At 39.6% G+C, this 20,452-nt stretch overlaps 1 protein-coding gene across 4 annotated transcripts; it reads right to left on the minus strand.

Annotated features, from left to right (window-relative positions):
- Positions 1 to 2,109: 2,109 nt before the first annotated feature.
- LOC117453587 (cytoplasmic polyadenylation element-binding protein 4-like) lies at positions 2,110 to 12,684 on the minus strand. 4 transcript variants are annotated; one of them, XM_034092448.2, is made up of 12 exons: positions 12,574 to 12,684; positions 10,511 to 11,627; positions 10,302 to 10,400; positions 9,268 to 9,358; positions 8,563 to 8,613; positions 7,614 to 7,637; positions 7,045 to 7,221; positions 6,442 to 6,531; positions 6,208 to 6,326; positions 5,508 to 5,622; positions 5,240 to 5,421; positions 2,110 to 5,084 (listed from the first exon to the last, which is right to left on the minus strand). In XM_034092448.2, exons 2-12 carry the CDS (start codon positions 11,570 to 11,572, stop codon positions 4,857 to 4,859), a joined length of 2,238 nt encoding a protein of 745 aa, XP_033948339.1. In that variant the 5' UTR covers positions 11,573 to 11,627; positions 12,574 to 12,684; the 3' UTR covers positions 2,110 to 4,856. The 4 variants fall into 4 exon arrangements, with proteins under 4 accessions (XP_033948339.1, XP_033948338.1, XP_033948341.1 ...); XM_034092447.2 differs by having other exon boundaries at positions 9,268 to 9,361; XM_034092450.2 differs by lacking the exon at positions 7,614 to 7,637.
- Positions 12,685 to 20,452: the final 7,768 nt, after the last annotated feature.

Genomic DNA, 20,452 nt, shown 5'->3' on the forward strand with positions numbered 1-20,452 from the left:
CACTGATCAGTCCCCCACATAAAAAAAAAATATATATATTTAGATGTTTTTGTTATTTGTTCACATGATCGTTGTAATATGCATATGTAATATATAGACAACTTTTACTTATTAATTGTTATTCCTCTAAATTGTTATTTCCACCTTAATAAATTGTCTTTCTTGCACTTAAAGGTAAATAGTAAATACCAATTCATTTGTTAATCCATATACATACTTACATTGTATTGTATTTTATCTTGAAACAGTTCATATTTCAGCTTACGGTTAATGTTACTTATGATTGTAAAACATATGGTAAAACAAATAGTAAGTACATATTGTGAAAATAATTTCTCTCAGTTTCGTCCCCCCCATTTCAAAAATCTCACCTGCGCCCCTTGGTGGAATGTAACTAAGTTGTAACTAAGTACATTTACTCAAGTGCTGTATTTAAGTAAAAATTAGAGGTACAGAACTTTACTTGAGTATGTTCACATTATGCTACTTACACTTTTACTCCATTACCTTTTGCAGGCAAATAATGTACCTTTTACTTCATTACATTTATGTGAAAGTAGTTACATTGATGATTGTGGTTATTAATGCAAAATATAAATCAACTAATACTGTATTAATTAGTACAGTAAATAGAGTATCTCATATTAACTAAACTCTTACCAAATGCAAGCGATGAACAACTACATTTAAGTATCTTTAAATATTAGTTAAATACACTTATTTGATGTATTTGGTATTTAAAATGGCCATTGTCCATAATGAGAATTGTTACTTTTGGTACTTGAAGTATATTTTGACAATACTTTTTTTATTTTACTTAATTAAGTACACTTTTGAATGCAGAACTTTTACTAGGTATTTGTACTGTAGTAATGCTACTTTTGCTTAGATATATAATCTGAATACTTCTTCCACCTATAGTACCCATAAACTGATATGAAAGGCCTAAGGTACGTTTACAACCTGAGAAATATAATCAGCTTTCCGAAGAAGCAGTAGTTAAGGAAGAACTCACATAGGCTTACCTTGAGGAAAAATATCTTAGTCTTTAATTACTATTATGTATGTCAAGTATTACAGCAAAATTAGCCTCCCAAAAAATGATACTATTATAGTTCTGATGCATGAACGTTGGAAAGGGTGCTGCTACTCTTACATTGTTATATGCAACTGGAGTGCATTACATGTCATAGTTAATCAATTTATGCATCTTAATAGGTCATGGGAATGTGACGTCATCAACGGCGAGTCATCCATCTTGGGAGGATACCAGCGAACGCGACCTATTCACTTAACCTGTATGCAGAGCAAAGTAGCGTTACTTTTCACTTTAAACCTTTTAAACATCAGTCTCAGTCAGAAGGCAACGTTATGTTGCTGGCTGTAACAGCCAGTTTACTAAAGTGTTGAGAAAAGCTAAAATACAGTAACACATACCACCTCACCAGGGATTCGATATTAAACATCAAATGCCGCAGTTTGCATACATGGTAATTTATGTATGCATGATAAGCAGATGTTGGGCATACTTTATTAATTTTGGATGGAATGCAGCCGACAAATGACAGGTGACTGCTGTTAGGTATTAACGACTTGCTATAGAGACTCTATCCTCCTAAAATGGCTGCAATGCCCCAGAATGCACTGTGGTTCCCAGTCCCCATACGACATCTAAAAAAAAAAATCTTGATTCAAAATGCCTTTAATAGAAAACATTGTATCCATTTTCGATATTAAGTTGAATTATATTTATGGGTATAAGGGTTATAAAATCTCATGACCTTTTGTCACGTATGGGTATACTTTTATTGTATTGAAAATACTTCCTTTTATTAGACTGGAAAATGTTTGTTGGTACAGAAGCCAGAGGGCTTAGGGTAACTAGGCGCTCACCATGGCCTAACAGAACCCTCCGCCTAGAAATACCACTAACCTAATTAAACACCACCCACCAGATGTGCCCCAAAATGGCTGTCACACAACAATGACATCAGGTGTTAGATTCCCATTTACTATAAAACATCCCCTGCAAAAATCTATTTAAAGAGCCTTTCTGAATATACTGAAATGAAAAGAGTACCTTTTTTTTGTGAATCAACTCTAGGCGTGTAATTCTTCCTCACAGCTGTTTTATTCATTCAACAACTCACATTACAAATACTTCAAATGTATGCATACAGTTACAAACAGTTGGCAGCAAATGAATATATGACATTAGATTTTTGTTTTACTTCAATACTACAAACCAACTATAAAAACTGACGTCTGTATTGTAGCGTAAATTAATCAGGAAGAAAATATAAAAATTGGAACTTACGTATAAATGTGAAATGACTTAATAAAAATCAAAATGATATCAGGTAAAAAAAAGTTAATAAATATAACCTTCCCAGCATACAATTAAAAACTATTGAAATTTTGCAATCAAGTAATACTAACAGACATAATCAATATTCTTTTCATCTGAAAATGTGGAGCACAATACAGCAATTAGAAAAACTAGACACAATGAGTTTAACACATCACCCCAAAAATATAACAAAAATCTGATCAAAATGATAGTTATACATTTCAATTGAAAATATAGCAAATGCTAAATACATTATCGACCTAGTATATACAATGTTTTCAATCACAGTAGCATGGTAGTAGCAAAATAAGTAAATAAGCACAAAACTAATGTTTAAAAATAAATTCAGGTATAAATTAGTTTTTTTTTTCTTGCAGACATCAGCATGAACAATAGGAAACAAATAATGTGTAAATGACTGCATGATTTATATGGATTAAATGACTTACACTGCGGAGACTTGTTTCTGGAAAGAATAAGTATTGCACATAATGGCTCAAAGTTAACTTGCAACATTAAATCACATTCAGGTTATGTCCCAAAGCATGCCACATCACAAAGGGGGTCAAGTGATCAAGTCTCCATACCTATGTCCTACTGAGTGTCCTCTACATTACAAAACGCATCCAAAGTGTTGTCACTGTGTAGGTTGCATAAACATCATGTCTGTGTAAGGAAGGCAGACTCCATCATGTAAAGAGAGGCTACAAGAGAGGTGATCTCAAAGAGATAAGGACAAAAAAAAAAGTTAAAAAGGAGATCTAGTGCATTACATTAGGTCCTGCATTAACACTAGCCATGTTATTTCTGTATTACATTATGCATGCCAAGAATAAGTAGAACTTACAGGCAGTCCCAGAAAGAGGATCTAAATATTCAAACAGATGATATCCACTCCGGTGACAGAAGGGAAGATTTCACATTGACCAAAGCCAAAACATTTACCCTATTTATAATCTTATTGAATACACCTAGGAGAGAAATATCAGAATATATTTTCAAGACTATCAAAAATCAGTTTAGAAAGGTCTTGCCATGCCTTAGGATCCTGTAATTATGTTTATAAGGACAGAGGAGAATCCATATATGACTGGCTACAGATAGCCTTTTTTTTTATCTACAGAATCACACCGATGCACCAGACAATTTTCAGATTTACCAGCACTTAAATATATAAAAGCTAATTGAAAATTATATTAATATCATTCATTTTCTTTTTTAAATTAAGTTTACCATAAATGCAGATCTCTTAGTAACAAAGGTACAAAATTATTTTTCACCAAGTGAAAAAAATGAGGTATTGCAAAAGGAGTTCTCCCATCTGTGAAAAATGTGCCTAAAATGACTATTGAAAAAAATATTTAGAAAAGTAGTGCATAATAAATGTATATATGTTCATGACAAAATAATCAGCTATAAAACACTGTACAAAAATCAGCAGGCCATGTATAAAATAATATCTTTATCTCTGTGACAGCAAATTCTAGCTACTACCATATCCAACCACAACACTTGTGATAGAAGCTCCAGTCATGGTAGAGCGTGCAGTGGTACACCATGAGGACAGCTCAGGGAGACTGGACTGTGCATTCCCATTAGTTTGTACTACATTAGCATGTTAGCTTCCAGTGCTAATATCCCTGACAATATAAAGTGAGCAAATACTACTGCCAATACCTGAGCCCTGAGGGCTGTGTCTTTATTAGCCGACACTCACAAACCGAAACTCCAGACAACGCCAGCCTTTCCTCCGCCGAGTGACAAGAGGACACAACATTATCCTGAAAAACCCTCAGATCAACATCTGCTTTTGATGATGCGTTTTAGGCCAATCTTTGGTTTGCCCTTTCTGGTTACAAAGTGTCGACTTTTAAACATAAACCTAAAAACTCATGCCAGCAATCGAAACACGTGTGCCAGACTGAGGGGAGATTTTGTTTTGTGACGTGGCCAGATGCTATACACTGAGCTTCTTGGAAAACTCAATCGTACGACCGTGTGAAACGGCTTTCCTCCTCTCTTCAACCCAACCATTTGCACTCAACCTTTGGTAAATGGTACAGTTGTTTTCTAATCCTGCAAGCGAAAAGTAAGAAAATGCACCCTTCTTAAACTCAACTTCCATAGTTAGTATACTGATTTAGGTATGATGAACCTCACTAAAATTTGATGTTACTCTTGACAACAAATGTAAGCAGCTTTGCCAGCTAACACGAAAAGAAAGTACAGTCAAGTCAGAAAACATCTAAATCCAAATCTAATGCATCAATATGCTCATGCACACTTAAAGTCAAAACATAAATGGGATTTCACTCTCTTCTTAGCAGTTACTTCTTTTAGAAGGCCCAATTAAAATAAAATAAAAAATAAATTATGTTTTTTTTTTTTTAACTTAAAAGAAAAGTGCATTCATTTTTCATATCATAGCCCGTACCCCTTCCCTTACTACCCCTTTCTCTCAATCCCTCTCCGGTCCTGCATCTTCCCCCTTCCTTGCCCTCTCGCCTCAGTTCCAGCGGAAGGAGATGTGTCTCGGCCGGTCGCCTCCCTCCTTCACCAGCGGCTTGTGGAACTCGCGGCCGGCCCGGGAATGGATGGCTGCCCAGCAGTACTCACAGTAGTACTGCAGACAGGTCACGTTGGCGCAGAAGAAAGGAGCAAACTTCCCCCCGCAGCGGGTGCCCTGGCACTCATCACACAGCTGGTCGTCCAGGACATATGGCTTCACTTCCACCTGAGAAACAGAGATGAAATGGAGGACAGAAAAGCTGTGTTAAAATGGAGGTTGAGAAAAGTCTGAATGCATGCACAGCAGCATGTCAGATAGGTTTAGATAAATATTTAATGAACTTCCACATTTTTACAGACCTGAATAGGAGATAGACTCACCCGTTTATCAATCTCCCCGTGCTGCAGTTGAACAAATCGGGCACTAATGGCTGCAATGTAGCTTTGCTGATTGGAGAAGGCTACTCGGCCCGCCCCTTTTGGATACTTAAGTTCAGGGTCTGTGTCTATCCCAGCGTAACACACTCCCCCATACAGACGGTCCATGATCATGGCGAGCTCCACTGGAAGAGCAATACAAAACATGTGTTATTGGGATCAGAACAACTGCGAAACTGCACAACATGTAGGGGTCACAGCACACCCGTACCTGCACGTAGGGGACGGGGGACACCTCCTACAAAGATAGTTTTCCTCGGGTCCAATGGCTGAGAGCCGTCCATTACAAAGTCACTGTCGTTCAGGTTCCAGGGCCGGATCTGGACCTGCAAAAATCAAGACCAAGAAAACAATCTTCCTCAGTTGGGCTCTAGTCATCCATTTTGGATTGTAAAAAAGGAAAGTGGGTTGCAGCTCATGTAATATGTATTGAAACCTTCCTTTGGTTCCATTTCACTGCTTTTGCAGGATGTTGCTGTTGCGGAGGGTACTTAAAGGAAGCTTCTAGAATGATGATCCAGTAAATGCACCAACTTGTGAGGTCACTACGTTTCGCTTTTCTCTCCTTTTGTGCCGTTAGCAGAATACTGAAACATCTACATAAAAGTACACTGAAAAAATCTAAATGAACGTTACAGTTAAAAGTACTTCCAATGCTCACAATTACTTGATCCTTGACATGTGTACCAATCTATTTTTCAATCATATGTTGCACTAAAAATGAGCAGTGTACTTAAACTATGTATCGGATGGATTACCACTGTGAAGTCCTCATTTGGGCAAACAAAATAAAGAGATCCTTTCTGAGATACAATGACCAGCCACACTATACTACACCATTTGTGCGAGTCTGATTTTGCTGAGCAGGGCAGATAACTAGCATAACATATTAAACAGTATAACCGACTCACAGGCTTGTCTTTGATGGTGGGACTGGAGACACACAGGTACAGCTTGCCATCCTCCTGAATGCAGGCATCAATCAGGGCCTGCACAGAGCTCTCGTCTTGAAACAGCAGGAATGCATATCCTGGAAAGGTTGGACGAACAGAATAATGAGTGTGCATAACGAGCAAATATTCATCATCACACGCTGTTGAGTCAACATGCTGGCAGAAATATAATGTTCAACTGGTTTGACTGACCTTTTGGTGGGAAATAGGACTTGCTCTCTGCCTTGTGAGGCCAGTCAACAAACAAGTGACCAAATCGGCGGAAACTGGCAGTAATTTCATCTGGAAAATAAACTCAAGACAATCAGTGATGGTAATTAGAGCGGCCTTCAAGATTATGGGTGGGCAGATCAATACCAATATGTTTAGATACTAAAGATCTACATTTTTTTCTTCTACGTTTGTAATTCACCAAAGAGTGCACAACATGTAGTAAATAAACAATAAATGCATACCCTGACTTATTTAAACTGCCCACCCTTACATAAAAGCACATAAGCCACTTTAATATTAAAAAGTATTGACATCAGCAATTGTGGCCCTTGTGTAAACCAAATCGTCAAAACTAAATTATGCTTTTAGTGTCATGAAAAGGAAAGCTGAAGAGAGGAACTAAAGTTCAATTAACATTTGTGATATGACTACATTTACATTACAATAAATGATTGGTAATGATATTAAAATCTCTTACAAGAATTACAGGTACCATCAAAAGAAGTCCAATATTTAAGTTTGGGACAGCTTTTGATTAACAACAGTTTAGAATAGAATCACCCTCTGTAGCCAGTTACATACCTTCATCTATGTCTGGGGGGAGCCCTCCAACAAACACTTTGCGAGAATATCGCTCCACGCGTTCACCATTGAGGTGGGGGAAGCAGTGGGCTGAACCCAGGCCAGCCAGACCCTGGTCCGCAGACTCATCCTCTCCAAAAGAGCGCTCATCCTCCATGGGGAACAGAGACGAGTGACCTAGAGGAGATAACAATCTGGATTACACATATTGTTTCACCCCCAGCATGGTTATACAACAAATCTTACTTATATGAAATAATATTAATATTACAATTAGAGGGGAATTTGATGCAAATAAATTATGTCAAGAAATGCATACAGAAGCAGCCGTGAATGCTAGTTTTGATGACACAGACAATACTACTAGGTCTTAGCAGGCAACATTGGAAGGCTTTCACGCCCTACAGAAAAATATGATTTAACCTGACACTATTTAAAGTCAAATCACTGACACTGAACAGCCAAGCAGACAAACAAAAAGATAGAACCACAAGGTCATCATCAGGAGTCATTACTGATTACTAAATTCTAAATGAATGAAGGAATCAAGACATATTCACAAGCTTTACCTCGTCTTCTGCCATAACTTCTCGCTGCATGTAAAACAACACAAAACACTCTTGAAAACACCTTTTTTGAAAAAGGCACAAAATAAGAGACAGCAAATAAAACATTGCCAGGGCTTGAAATTAATTTGTAGAATGACCAGTTCAGTGTGTGAGTTTATTTGATATACAGAGACTGAATATCCACTAAGCCAAATATGCTTTTCATCACATGTACCTATCCATTCAAAACTTTAGGAGAGATACATTCCCACTGAAATTGGAATAAATACATATTTCTGAAAGACAGCACGGCATGTAATCGTACACCACAGCAATTAAATGCCTAATTAATCACTAATGCAATTAAACCAAAATAAAGCATACCTGCATTATTACTATGGTTTATAGTGCTAAACTTTCAGTAATACCACATTACTTGAGAAACACTGAATCATTGATTTTATAAATATAATTCTTATCATTTTGCATCCGAAAAGTGATGCCTGGATTTCCAATATCACTACCAAAATAAAAACATACAGCATCTGTCTCTGACAGCATACTTGAGATGAAATGAATTAGCTCCCTCCCGTCTCTGAACCTCCCTGACGGCAGTATTATTTTCCTACTCCAAGAAGCCGGTCTGGTCTGGTTTCCTTTTAGTCAGCCATTTTGGTCGTGTGCCACTGTAACTACCACAGCAGTTCAGAGAGGTATAAAACCAGTAACATGACTCGAGCCATTTTATGATTGTACCACTCGTTTTATCTCAGATGTGATATCCATAGGTTTCTCTTTTGTTTTCTATTTTATGTCAGCTCATCAAACTTATCAACGTTTAAATGGTAGTAAGACCTAGTCTATGATCTTGCTTCCTCCACGTTTTTTTCCCCTGCATTTGGCAGACATTAGTTCCAAGCCCTGACTTCTGCTTCAGCACTGCATATTTGTGTGCATGTCATTTACATACCATTCATAGGTAGAGGCCCGTCTCCTGCCTGGTGAGAGAAGTTGTAGCGTCCTACATGACAGAAACAGGAGAGGCCTCAGAACACCATTTCATGACATTCAACTCCTTCACCTTTCACATAATGTTCTTTTCATCTTAATGCATTCTTTTCTGTGTCTAACGAAAAAGACCATAATAGCACACAATTGGGATGATAATGAAGATATCAGTAGAAAAATCCAATAGTGCCTCAAATGTAGTTCAGCTTATTCTTACATGTACAAAAGTGCATGTTTGCAAATCAACACATTCTAGGAAATACAATATGTATTCGAAAATAGATGTGTGTTGTCAAAGTACAAGAATCCGCTGGCACGGATTCGTATCATGGCTGTGATGGAAATTGAGCTTTATAAGATTGACTGGAACAAAAATGATCCGAATTGTTTTATTAATGGAGTAAGTGATGAAGGGTCTGCAAAAATGCTGAAGGTAATTATTTTCACGAGTTACTGAGAATCTTAATTATGATTCGTGTAGAACTGTTGTATTTGGGACCTAAAAAGCACAATGCACGTTCAAACTGCCTTCAACACAATTAGCAAGGTGAAAATCATTCCCAATTTCCACTTGCTGTCAAATACATACAACAAATTGCTGTATTTATGGAGAGCTATTGCTGAGGAGAAGTATCCTTTCCTCCCCTTTGGTAGTGTGGGAACCAACCTTTCAAGGAATCCTGCTCAGCCCTCATAATGTCAATCAGAGAGTTCTCCAGAGAGTGCATACTGAAACCATCAAAGGACCGTGTTCGCTCCTGCTGAAAGAGAGGAGAACAACAATTAGCCTCCTCATTTCCCACATCACCATCTGAAGCTGCAAGAGCGCTGACATAGTTTGCCATGATGCTAAAAGCTAATAAAAAGCTGCATAGATTATCCCCGTAGAGACTTCATCGGATAGCACTGCAATATGATAAGATCTTCTTCCTGTATCCAATAGCATAAGATATATATGCTAGTTAAAGGGCTACAAAATATCATCCTTCCACTTGGCTAATTTCAGATCAATACAAATTCTGATTGAATAGCTGAAGGTTAAATGATATATTGGCATTTGAATCAATTCAAACAACGCTGAAAAGCTTTGATATGTAATACAAAACACAAGTGAGGGTGCTTCAGTGTATCTAAATGGGTTGGGAGCATGCAAAGCTGCAGCCGAGCACAAGACTTCTCAAATCAGGACAAGAGGAAGACCATGTGATGAGGGCAGATGATAACACTGCTCTCCTTCAATGCAATGAACTAGATAAGAGCTCACACAATAAGTTGCAATTCATCCGTTTAGTTGGCTTAACGGTCACGCATCCCGCTTTGGTCAATGGCCTATTTGTTGCATTTGATACAGATGAGCGTGTTTAACAGGATTAACATCATTTGCCCATGGAGGCCACACTAAAACTAAACTGTGTTCCTTTAGGCATCACACCAAGAAACTCCCTTAACACCAGCCAGGGTATTACCTGGGATTATTGGTGCATGATGTGAAAAAAAGAAGATCTTATTGCGATATGATCCATGATATAATTCTCATTTTTGAGACATTTTAACCAAGCAAATATTTCTCCCCTCTGGTTTGCAGGCAGGGACATCTCTGCAGCTCCGTAATTCTTAATTCATTTTGATAAATATTTTTCCTTTAACAATGTTGTGCTTACTGCGAATTGGATCCTACAATATGACATGTGATATGCTCACCTGGAAAGGGTAGACACTGTCACTGCGGCTCATGCTGTCTTCTACCCAGCCTTTGTGATTGAAACCAGAGCTATTCCTGGGGAACTTCTGAGAGGGAACCTGCAAAGACAGTTGGATGAGTTTCAAACATGTTTACGAAACAAATGCATCGTGTGCTATTATAACAAATATGCGAATATATTGTGTTTGAGATGAGTCATGAAATCTACCTGATTGTTGGGGAAGGACTTCTTCAGCGGAGAAATGGAGTTAAGACCCGTCATGCCTCCACCTACCCCACGCCTGTACTCTCGGACCCCCTGCGTGCCTCCCCAGCCGCCATAGCCACCGGGGCTCCAGGAGGTGGAGGTGGGAGTGGAGGGGCTCTGGTAGCTTCCCCAAGGTGAAGGGGGTTTGCTCTGGGCAGGAGTGAGGTGGGGCAGCTGGGTGAACGGTCCGGAGCGGTGGGGATGCGGAGGGAAGGAGGGCTGGGGTGGATGAGGGCTAGCTGGGGAGCGCCGGTGCTGCTGCGGGACCCCCTGACCGTGTGGGTGGTAGTGCTGGGGGTGAGGTGTGGGTGGGTGGTGCTGGGAGACCGGTCCAATCTGCGGGGAGAAACTACCTCCTGCTCCAAAGCCAGGCCCAGCGTGGTGAGAGAAGTTCTGGAACAGCAGGGGAGGTCCGTTGGCGTTGGAGCCAGTGGGACCAAAGAACCCTCCCACGTCTTCTCCGACCACTGGAGACTGGGTGGATGGGACAGCGGGGGACCAGTTGTTAAAGCTGGTCAGGGAGGATGAGGAGGTGGATTGTGCACAGCTTGTACCCATACCCAGGCTGTCCTGGTAATCAAACCCACTCAGCACGGGGGATTCCATCCTCAGCTTCTCCTTTCCACCACTGCTCTCCAAAGAACCCTTCTCTAATGGGCCGTCTTCGGGAAGACCTCCCTCGAGCTCTCCTAGGCCTCCCCCAGCCTCCTGCTGGCCCGGGGACAGGGCCTGAGGCTGGGACTGGACCTGAGACTTCTCCTGCATGTCCTGGAGGTCCAAGGCCTTGGACTTGTCTGACTCCAGAATCTCATCTTGCATGTTACTGTGTTGGGCTACAGCAGGGAAGAGCCAAGCACTGCCCCCATTGGTGGAGCAGGTGTTGTTTATAAAGGAAGGGGGGCTGGGGGGGTTGGAAGGGTGGTGAGGGTGCTGGGGTTGGAGGTGAGGAGGGATCCTTACAGGGAAAGCAGATTTGTTACCACTGCTGTTCTTCACCAGAACTCCGAACCCGTAGTCCCCCATTTAGGACAGCCAGTAAATCTTCAATTCACTTCTGGCTTTCACCGTCTTCTTTATTCTAATGTGTGGGTTGAGGATGGGCACGGAAGGGGGGAGGAATGGGTGACAATAAGCATAAGGCTGTTAGACCTCAAGTTGATCTGGCATCTAAAACAACATTTACAAAAACAAGCCTCGCTTTAACCATTGAATGTGCTTGGGCTGCACCCTGTCTGGTCTTGTGATGCAATCAATGAGATTAAATCATTGACTCTTTAGGCCATTGGAGGCCTGGATGAAATATAACACCGGGGTAGCAGGCAGTTAACCACGGAAAACACCCAGCCTAACCAGCGCAGGCAGCTAACAGCCTTGTGAAGCTTATACGACTCTAAAGGTCGTTACGCAGCTAGCAGCAAGCTAACAGCTGCTCCGCCACCTTCCATGTGCCCTTTTAAATCATGCAGATCCCAGCAGTCAAATTTAAAGTACGATTATGCATTACTGTGCATCCGTGAACGCATAAGCGCTGTGGAGGCTTACAGCATGGACACTTACCGAATAATCTTCCCTTTTCAGTAATGACCTCCTCATACGCGACCATTTAAATACAGGAAAATGTTGATGACGTCTCCTGTCTGTTCTGAATCTAGGGTAGTTCCCTTCACCGAGCCGCTAGGCTAGGATAATAGCCGATACCGCAGAGACGCTGTAGCATATTTGCAAAGCAGCTGGGAAGCCATAAACGAATTACACGGCTACAACGTCCCTTTAAATGTCAGTAACCTACACGACAGCGTTACCAACGAGAGCACGCCAGAGTATTACATGACATGAGTGGTTAGAAATGGTGTACATCTCTTTAAACGACCTCGTCTGTTTCGTGTCCTGTATGTTCAATGTCACACACAGCCTACCAAATCTTGTCATCATTTTTACATCTCGAAATAACGCAACGCAACGTCGACGGTTGTTCCAACGTATCGACAAACATGTGCATTTAGTGATATGTCGGGCATAGTTACCTTCAGTTCGGCGTCATGACCTTATTGTTTAGATGTTAACATATTTTAGCGTTTTCCCTTTTTCTGCATTTCCTAGGCAGCCGGTGTAAATGGTCTCTTCTCTCTTCTCGATGACAGCTGGACCAGTCGGGAGACACTTCCGTCTATAAGCCCCGCCCACACCATCAGCCACCAGCCACTGTGTGGGTCAGGATTTCCCTCACAAGCCCCGTCCATTCTACTGAAATCTGACATTTGATAGGATGTTTGCCATTTGGCCACGCCCACATCAGTCATTCTCAATGAATGGCACATGCCCTCAAGACGTTCTCCTCCCAAATAAGGATGCCTTGCAATCAATGGGAGGAGTTTCGTTGTAATCCAAAGCAAATACATTAAAGATCCAAGCTAATTTATATCAACCAAGACACAAATGTGATTACTTAAGGCCAGTGGAAAGGGTTAAAATGCAAGGTTTAGGATTGGTATTTGCATTTATTTTAAATGCAGTTGTGTTAATTTGGCTAAGCAAATATGTTTCTCCATTACATACGCCTACAGCAGTTGATTGGTGTGTTGTGTGTCAGTAAGGCCCTGAAAATAGCAATGGATAAGATAGATATATAGATATTTTTGTTTGATGATTTACACTGGAGGCAGTCTATGGCAAAGTATATTATATTCAGCACACAATCAAGTTTGAAAGCTTGATTAATTTAACTTTAGTCAGATGCGTGCTGTACATTGATCATACCACAATATCAGCAAGTTAATACATAACACATCTATTCACACATAGCCAGTACCTCACTTAGTTAGTGTCTCTCCTTGCTGAAGCCAATTCATTAAACCCTTAATGATCCCTCACCAGGAGAGGAAAGAGTATCCTGTTCAATAGAATTACTCTTGCAAGACCTACAGTATACATTACTCAAGTGAGGCGTAACATTACTTGTGTTAAAGCTCAAGCAAAAACTACTCATTTATAAAGTCCTAGTAAACGTCATATTTAATTGTGGACACTATTTAAGGGCATGTGTGGGGTCCTGTCTCATATTAACATGAATACTTGATCAAAAAATGCTGTGCAGTTCAGTACTACACCATTAACTGTTGGCCATTTTGTCTCTGAAAGCATTAGCAAATGTGCCTTTTTAAGGAAGCGAGTTTCAAAGCAAGCTCAAAAAGACTGTCTTCATAACTGTGCCATGAAAAATCTCCCTGAAAGAGCTTATTCTTGTTAACACAGTATTCCCCAAGGCGGACCCAGCCTTCATTTGTATCCTGTAGTAACAGCACACATCACCCCACCCCACTCCTGTGTGCAGCAGGGCCTGTTGGGGTGGTTTAACAACACACACAGCGGCTTGTCTTGAGCTTCTGGTTTCTTTTTAAAATAACAGACTGCTGTTCCAGGTGTTACTTGTTTAATATTTCCCAGGCCAGTAGTATAGTGTGTGCAAGGTTAAGCGTCTCAGAACGTGTGCTGGGATCCACCATCTTATATATGCTGCTGCCTGGTCTTTTGAGGCCGACAGTAATTTGAGCACAGTGAGTTGTGTCAGCGTTTTCTTCCCTAAGAGCAACACGCTCTGTATTCCCCAGTGAAACTGAGCCTTGCTGCTGCTGAGGTTCCACTCATTTAATGCAGACAAATTACACATGATTATTCAACACGCAGTTTATAAAATGTGTGTTGTACCATAGGACATTCTTCTCTCTGAGGCCCAACAGTATAGACAGAAGTGGGGTGCACCCATTCACCCCCAAAGGTTCTTTAATGATTCATCCATAGAACTTAGGCACCCAGTCATTAATTCATTAGTTCTCACTGGAACACAGGGTAGATGTTCACAAAGCAGACAAGGCCGACTGTCTCAGGTTTCTCTGCTTCTCTCTCTGCTGCTCAGCCTCCTCTCAGATGTGATCTACTGCCTCCATATTGATAGAGCTTGGTTGTCATACCAACCATGCAAACTGGGAGATGTCTAGTCCAGCCAACAGCCAATCGTTTGGCCAGGAGGTCATCGGTATCAGACGCAATGCATTGTTACAACATTGTGACAAAGCATAATTTCTCTTACACAATGTATCCCACTACACTCTGTGGCCTTTATATCAGCTCCCTGACTGTAGCGTAAACACTCACAGTTTTCGATGTGCAGGCAACTATGTCAGCATTCATTTGAGTGTTGGCATATACTGTAGCTCACATTTCCGTTAGGACGGTGCCAATGTATTTTGAAATGAGTTAGTAATATTAGGATAAACACAAAAGTAGTATGGTGCAGTCATTCCTGCAATGTTTTTCTAAACAAGAAAAGTTGTAGTTTAACTAAAATTGGAGATTTTATCCCACGTATCAAGTGTGTTATTTCATCAAGGGGTTACGTAAAGATTGGGGACTCACAGGGTACAGAATTGAAAAAGAAAAAACTGTCAACAGGATCTAATGGGTGTTTGAGGCAACCTGATCTCACCAGAATGCGGGACTCCACCACGACTCCTTAACACCACAATGCGTGGTGGAGTCACGAACTTTGTTACATTTGCGTGTCGGCACCACGCAAACAACCCCAATGTAAAGTGAATGAGGCTCCTTTGTCGTGGTGCACACACGCATTTCTACAACGTGCATTGTGTGTAATGCAACTGTTAATTTTATTACATTAGTTTGTTTTTAAGGAAGGCCAGAGCTTCAGCTGTGTCAAATAGATTGTTCCCTTTAGTTAACGTTATTTAAAAGATAATGATCATGTCTTGTATTACGAGCGTCCATTCCCATTGGATAACGGAGAATTTTACACCCGGAAGTAAGTAGCCTATTCTCCTTACTGTCGATTGATTTTACAGTGATATCTGCACTACTCATCGACTAAAAAACACCAAATTGTCCTTATTAATTACACAACATTGATTGGTTTGAATTGTGTGCAATGCTTTTGTATTTTCCCCCTTCGATTCGGAGAAACAAATATATTTTCGGGGTTTTTGGACGGCAGAAGACACTACACTACCCAGAATCCTCAGCTATCGTTTGGGACTACACCATGAACCCCGTGATCAGTCCTCAAGTTCTTTGATTGGTTGACCTCCAACTGCATTCCATATAAAAAAAAACGTTTCGTAAAAGAGAAAATCATACTTTATTCAGCAGTGCTTGCTTTACTCTTTGATAGTCATCACATGAATGCATTGTAATAAATGGTTTGGCTGCATTAAATATTACACATCTGTCTTAGTTCTTTATTTATCTACAGAGATCGGGCATCAGAATACACCGGAAACTATTCTTTTACCGTTCTGTTTTAATTTCACAATAAAGTTAGTAGTAATATTTTGTTTTGATATTATTGTTTTTTATTAACTACTAGACGACTGGGTCATGTTAAGACCATCTTTTTTTGGTTGCTATGGGTTTTTTCCATCGCTTTTGTGTTACAAATATCAAAACAATAACAAAATAATATTCGTCGTAAACTAAACCGGAAACAGCAGTATATTTTATTTTGTTAACACTGTAAACTTGACAGCCTTTTAACCTATGCTTTTAACCCAAACCACCTACTGGTTAAAGCACGTTATTACACGTTTAGAGTAATTGCAATGCAGGAAGATTGTGTTGCTTTTTAATGACTGTTTAAAATGCCTTTTTCTTAATGTCTTTCATTTTTGTAACGCACTTTTGAATGTGTTATATTTTATGAAAACATTCAAATATTAAGAGTACATACAAAATAGTGGGAAAGTAGAAGGTCAATTATATAAATATAGAATAGAAAATATCAAGAAGATACTCAAATGATATCTAGAGTAAAACAGTTTAGTGCCTGATAGGAGGATGTGCTAACTAATAAGGCTTTATTTAAAGAAATGTGCAGAATACGACAGTGTAATGGTGGAAGTATACACACATTGATAGATGTCTTGTAATGCACTGTTGATGAACCTGTGACCCAAGTTGTTCATTCATTGCATAACTACACTGTTGTGTGTATGATGTCAATAAACCTTAGAAAATCTTGAAATCTTGAAAGGGATGTGCAAAATAGCAATTATATACAGTCTTTAATGAACTATTAGAGAATAACGAGTAATGAATGTGCTTTAAACGGATCTGCAGATAAATATTTAGTCTTCTCAAGCAACCAACTATCAAATATCTCGCCTGATTGTTGGCACTTGACAATCACCTTCACTGAATTTCATTCAGGTGTAACTAAAGTCTGATTTAAGGGTTGTTTATATTTCACATCATTAATCCAAATCTGTAAAGTAACTAAAATAAATGTAGTGGATTAAAAATACCAGGTTAACCTTAAAGAAAGCCCTCAGGATTATAAAAGACCACCATCACCCCAGCCACAAACGGTTCTGTCTGCTGCAGTCTGGCAGGCGGTACCACAGCATTCGGACTAAAACCACCAGACACAGAGACAGCTTCATCCCACAGGCCAGAAGACTATTAAACACCTGAACTTAGAAATAACATTCATCTGGCTGCTACTTAGAAATTATTTATCTAATATATCATATTCCAATCACTTGTATATAGACTCTTATTGCACTATTTCACTATTTTTTCTGTGCATCTGTTTTATTGCGTAGCACTGTCACAGGAGCCTGTGACCTAAGGGGGGGGGGGGGGGGGGGTAGGACACGTTCGATTCCTGTTTTGAATAGTGTGCCGTCGATGGGTTTCATTCCATTTCAAAGTCCTTTTGGACGCTCTGTGTAAACGTCGCGCATCCAATCACAGAGGTTGAGGACTGATCACGGGGTTTGTCAAGATAAGCACATGGTGTAGTCCCAAACGATAGCTGAGGATTCTGGGTAGTGTAGTGTCTTCTGCCGTCCAAAAACTCCGAAAATATATTTGTTTCTCCGAATCGAAGGGGGAAAATACAAAAGCATTGTACACAATTCAAACCAATCAATGTTGTGTAATTAACAAGGACAATTTGGTGTTTTTTAGTCGATGAGTAGTGCAGATATCACTGTAAAATCAATCGACAGTAAGGAGAATAGGCTACTTACTTCCGGGTGTAAAATGCTCCGTTATCCAATGGGAATGGACGCTCGTAATACAATACAGGGGACATGATCATTATCTTTTAAATAACGTTAACTGAAGGGAACAATCTAGTTGACACAGCTGAAGCTCTGGCCTTCCTTAAAAACTAACTAATTTAATAAAAATAACAGTTGCATTACACACAATGCACGTTGTAGAAATGCGTGTGTGCACCACGACAAAGGAGCCTCATTCACTTTACATTGGGGTTGTTTGCGTGGTGCCGACACGCAAATGTAACAAAGTTCGTGACTCCACCACGCATTGTGGTGTTAAGGAGTCGTGGTGGAGTCACGCATTCTGGTGAGATCAGGTTGGTTTGAGGAGTATGTTGCAAAAAAACGATTTGAAAAAACAGAAAAACATCACAGTTCGGGTTAAAATAAGTATGTTGAATTAAAGCCAGGATGGGTGCGTATTTGTTGAAACACTCTTCGCATCCTGACGGCAATGAATACATCTAATGCTTTGTCAAAAAAAAGAATCTGGTAAATGTCGATGTTGCAGGACTTTTATAAGTCTACTTGCCTGCCCATGCACTCATTGCATGTCACTGGAGTCTACGACAAGCTGTTAGCATGACAGCTGTTCAAACTAAGCCCTGTTAGTCTTTTATGTTCATTAAGATATTATTACATTCATAATGATAATTACTGAGTGACCTTGGAAGGAGGCTTGAAAGGACGGGCTTTCAGTGTTGCCAAAATGGCGTCTTTCTTGCTAGATGTAGCAATCTTTGGAGCTAGTGCTGCTAGCTACTTTCATTGTAAACATGTTGGCAACATCGGGCTGGGTTTCTCAGATGGATATATTAAAAAAGGCTTGTTTACTTGTGTTGGCTTCTACAATGTTACCTTCTGAAGCTTTAAGTTTCCTATGTAAGTTAAAGTCAATGACACACAAACAGTCCTGATCTTTCATCATAAATAAGTTGATACAGTTTTAATTTCTTTATACTACCTTACCTGACTTTGTCATGGAGTAAAATTATGAAAGTGAAAGTTAAGCAAAATGACGCAGTGATAACATGCTTAAGAATACTTAAGAAATGGACCTGTTACTCGCATGTCATTTGGTGATACCAGGGTGAAACTGAAGCAGTAGAGGATGTGATATCCTGATTCTTAGACTCTTATCTGGGTCCAACAATGCTAGACTTCTCATTACACAAATTAATAGTATTGTCACCTAAACTCTGACAATCCTTATAATGTCATCAGGGTAGTTTGGAACATTAGAAAGCTCCTCCAGAGCCACAGAAGACATTATAGTGTTTCAACAGGCTGAGCCCTCGTGATGACTCAACTTCATAGAGTCCTCCATTAATGTAAAACATAATTCAAATGCATTGGTTGTTCCTAAATAGGTAGTTTAGAGACATACTATTTTAATGTACTTCCTGTAATCAAAGATAACAGAGCATAACAGGAAGCTTAGACACTTCAGATTCACTTTTTATTAATAACTAATTATAAGAGACAACCAATGCTTCCTTAATGTGACATCCTTGTATCCAACATATGGTGATAGCTTAGTTTGTCCTGAAAATAAATATGTATACTACTTGATTATGCCTTTGAGGTTATACAAGGATTTCTACACAAAAAGACCAGGTGAACCAAAGTATGAAAAAAGGGATTACACCTTAGAGAGGGTTAATAACTATACATTTTCAGCTTTAAAAACATTTGCAGCTTCCATGAAGTAAAACAACCCATATTGAATTAAATATGTTCTCATGCTCCCACGATATGCATGTTAGTCAATAAAAAGAGAAATGTCACCACCCAGTGGTCATTTACTTTCACTACACACTCAGAGAAGGCTGGCTAACTGTGGCATTGTGGCAGATTCACAATGAACTGCAGAGGTGCTGATACCACTTACTTACGTTGTAAGATACGTTATGTGGCATGTTGCTTTTTATCTTTCCTGCCACACCGTAGAAACATTAAAAAAAACGAACCAAGGTTTTTGTGTCTCACATTCCCATGTATGGGCAAATGGCCACAGCACACTTAACTTGACCCTAGAATGACTTAAAGCTGCAGAAGGACAGTTGGAAGTCCACCATTCAAATCAGAGCACTGTGTACATGTTTAGTGAGGCAATGTACACTGTGGGGACAACTCATAAAAACTGACACCCTGAACCAAGCCCAAGCATAGCCTACAATCCAGAGCAGCTGACATCAGTGTTTAGGCCTTTCAAAAGGGAGGATATTTCCAGTCCTTGAAACTTTAAACACAGTCTGTATTTCACTGTCAGAGGCGTCAAGTTAGACGGAGGCAGATGGGGTGTCTTTTAACTTGTGTGTATACCTGAGACAACCTTCTTATCTGATACTGTGCCGCAAGAATGTGTTTCTCATGGTGTTTATGCCATACTTCAATGAAATCCTTCTGTTCGGTTCGGGTAACATTTACTACTTTCATCAATCATAGATGTTCTGTTTTACATTTGAAGGCCTTATGATATCTTTGAACCATGCTTTGAACATATCTTTGCTGATTTATTTAATTTAATTTTGAGTGGTCTCATCAACTTTTTAACAAGTGTACCTGGTCAAAGATGACCGCCATAGGAAATGAATAGGAAACCCTAGATAAGGTTTTTTAATAAGAAGCACACACCAAAATCGACTACATATTCATTTTGTAATACATTACCAGTGTCTATTATTTGTATATTTAATGCAGTTATTTATGTAAACCAGTCTGATACATTGTTTACAGCTGTTAGATCAAATGTGGTGATGATTAATGGTTGTAAGAGCATAAAACAGAGGGTTAAATAAATACTATAGTGATAGACACATGTACAAAA

Source organism: Pseudochaenichthys georgianus, chromosome 10 (assembly GCF_902827115.2).
Source record: "Pseudochaenichthys georgianus chromosome 10, fPseGeo1.2, whole genome shotgun sequence".
Classification (NCBI taxonomy): Eukaryota; Metazoa; Chordata; class Actinopteri; order Perciformes; family Channichthyidae; genus Pseudochaenichthys; species Pseudochaenichthys georgianus.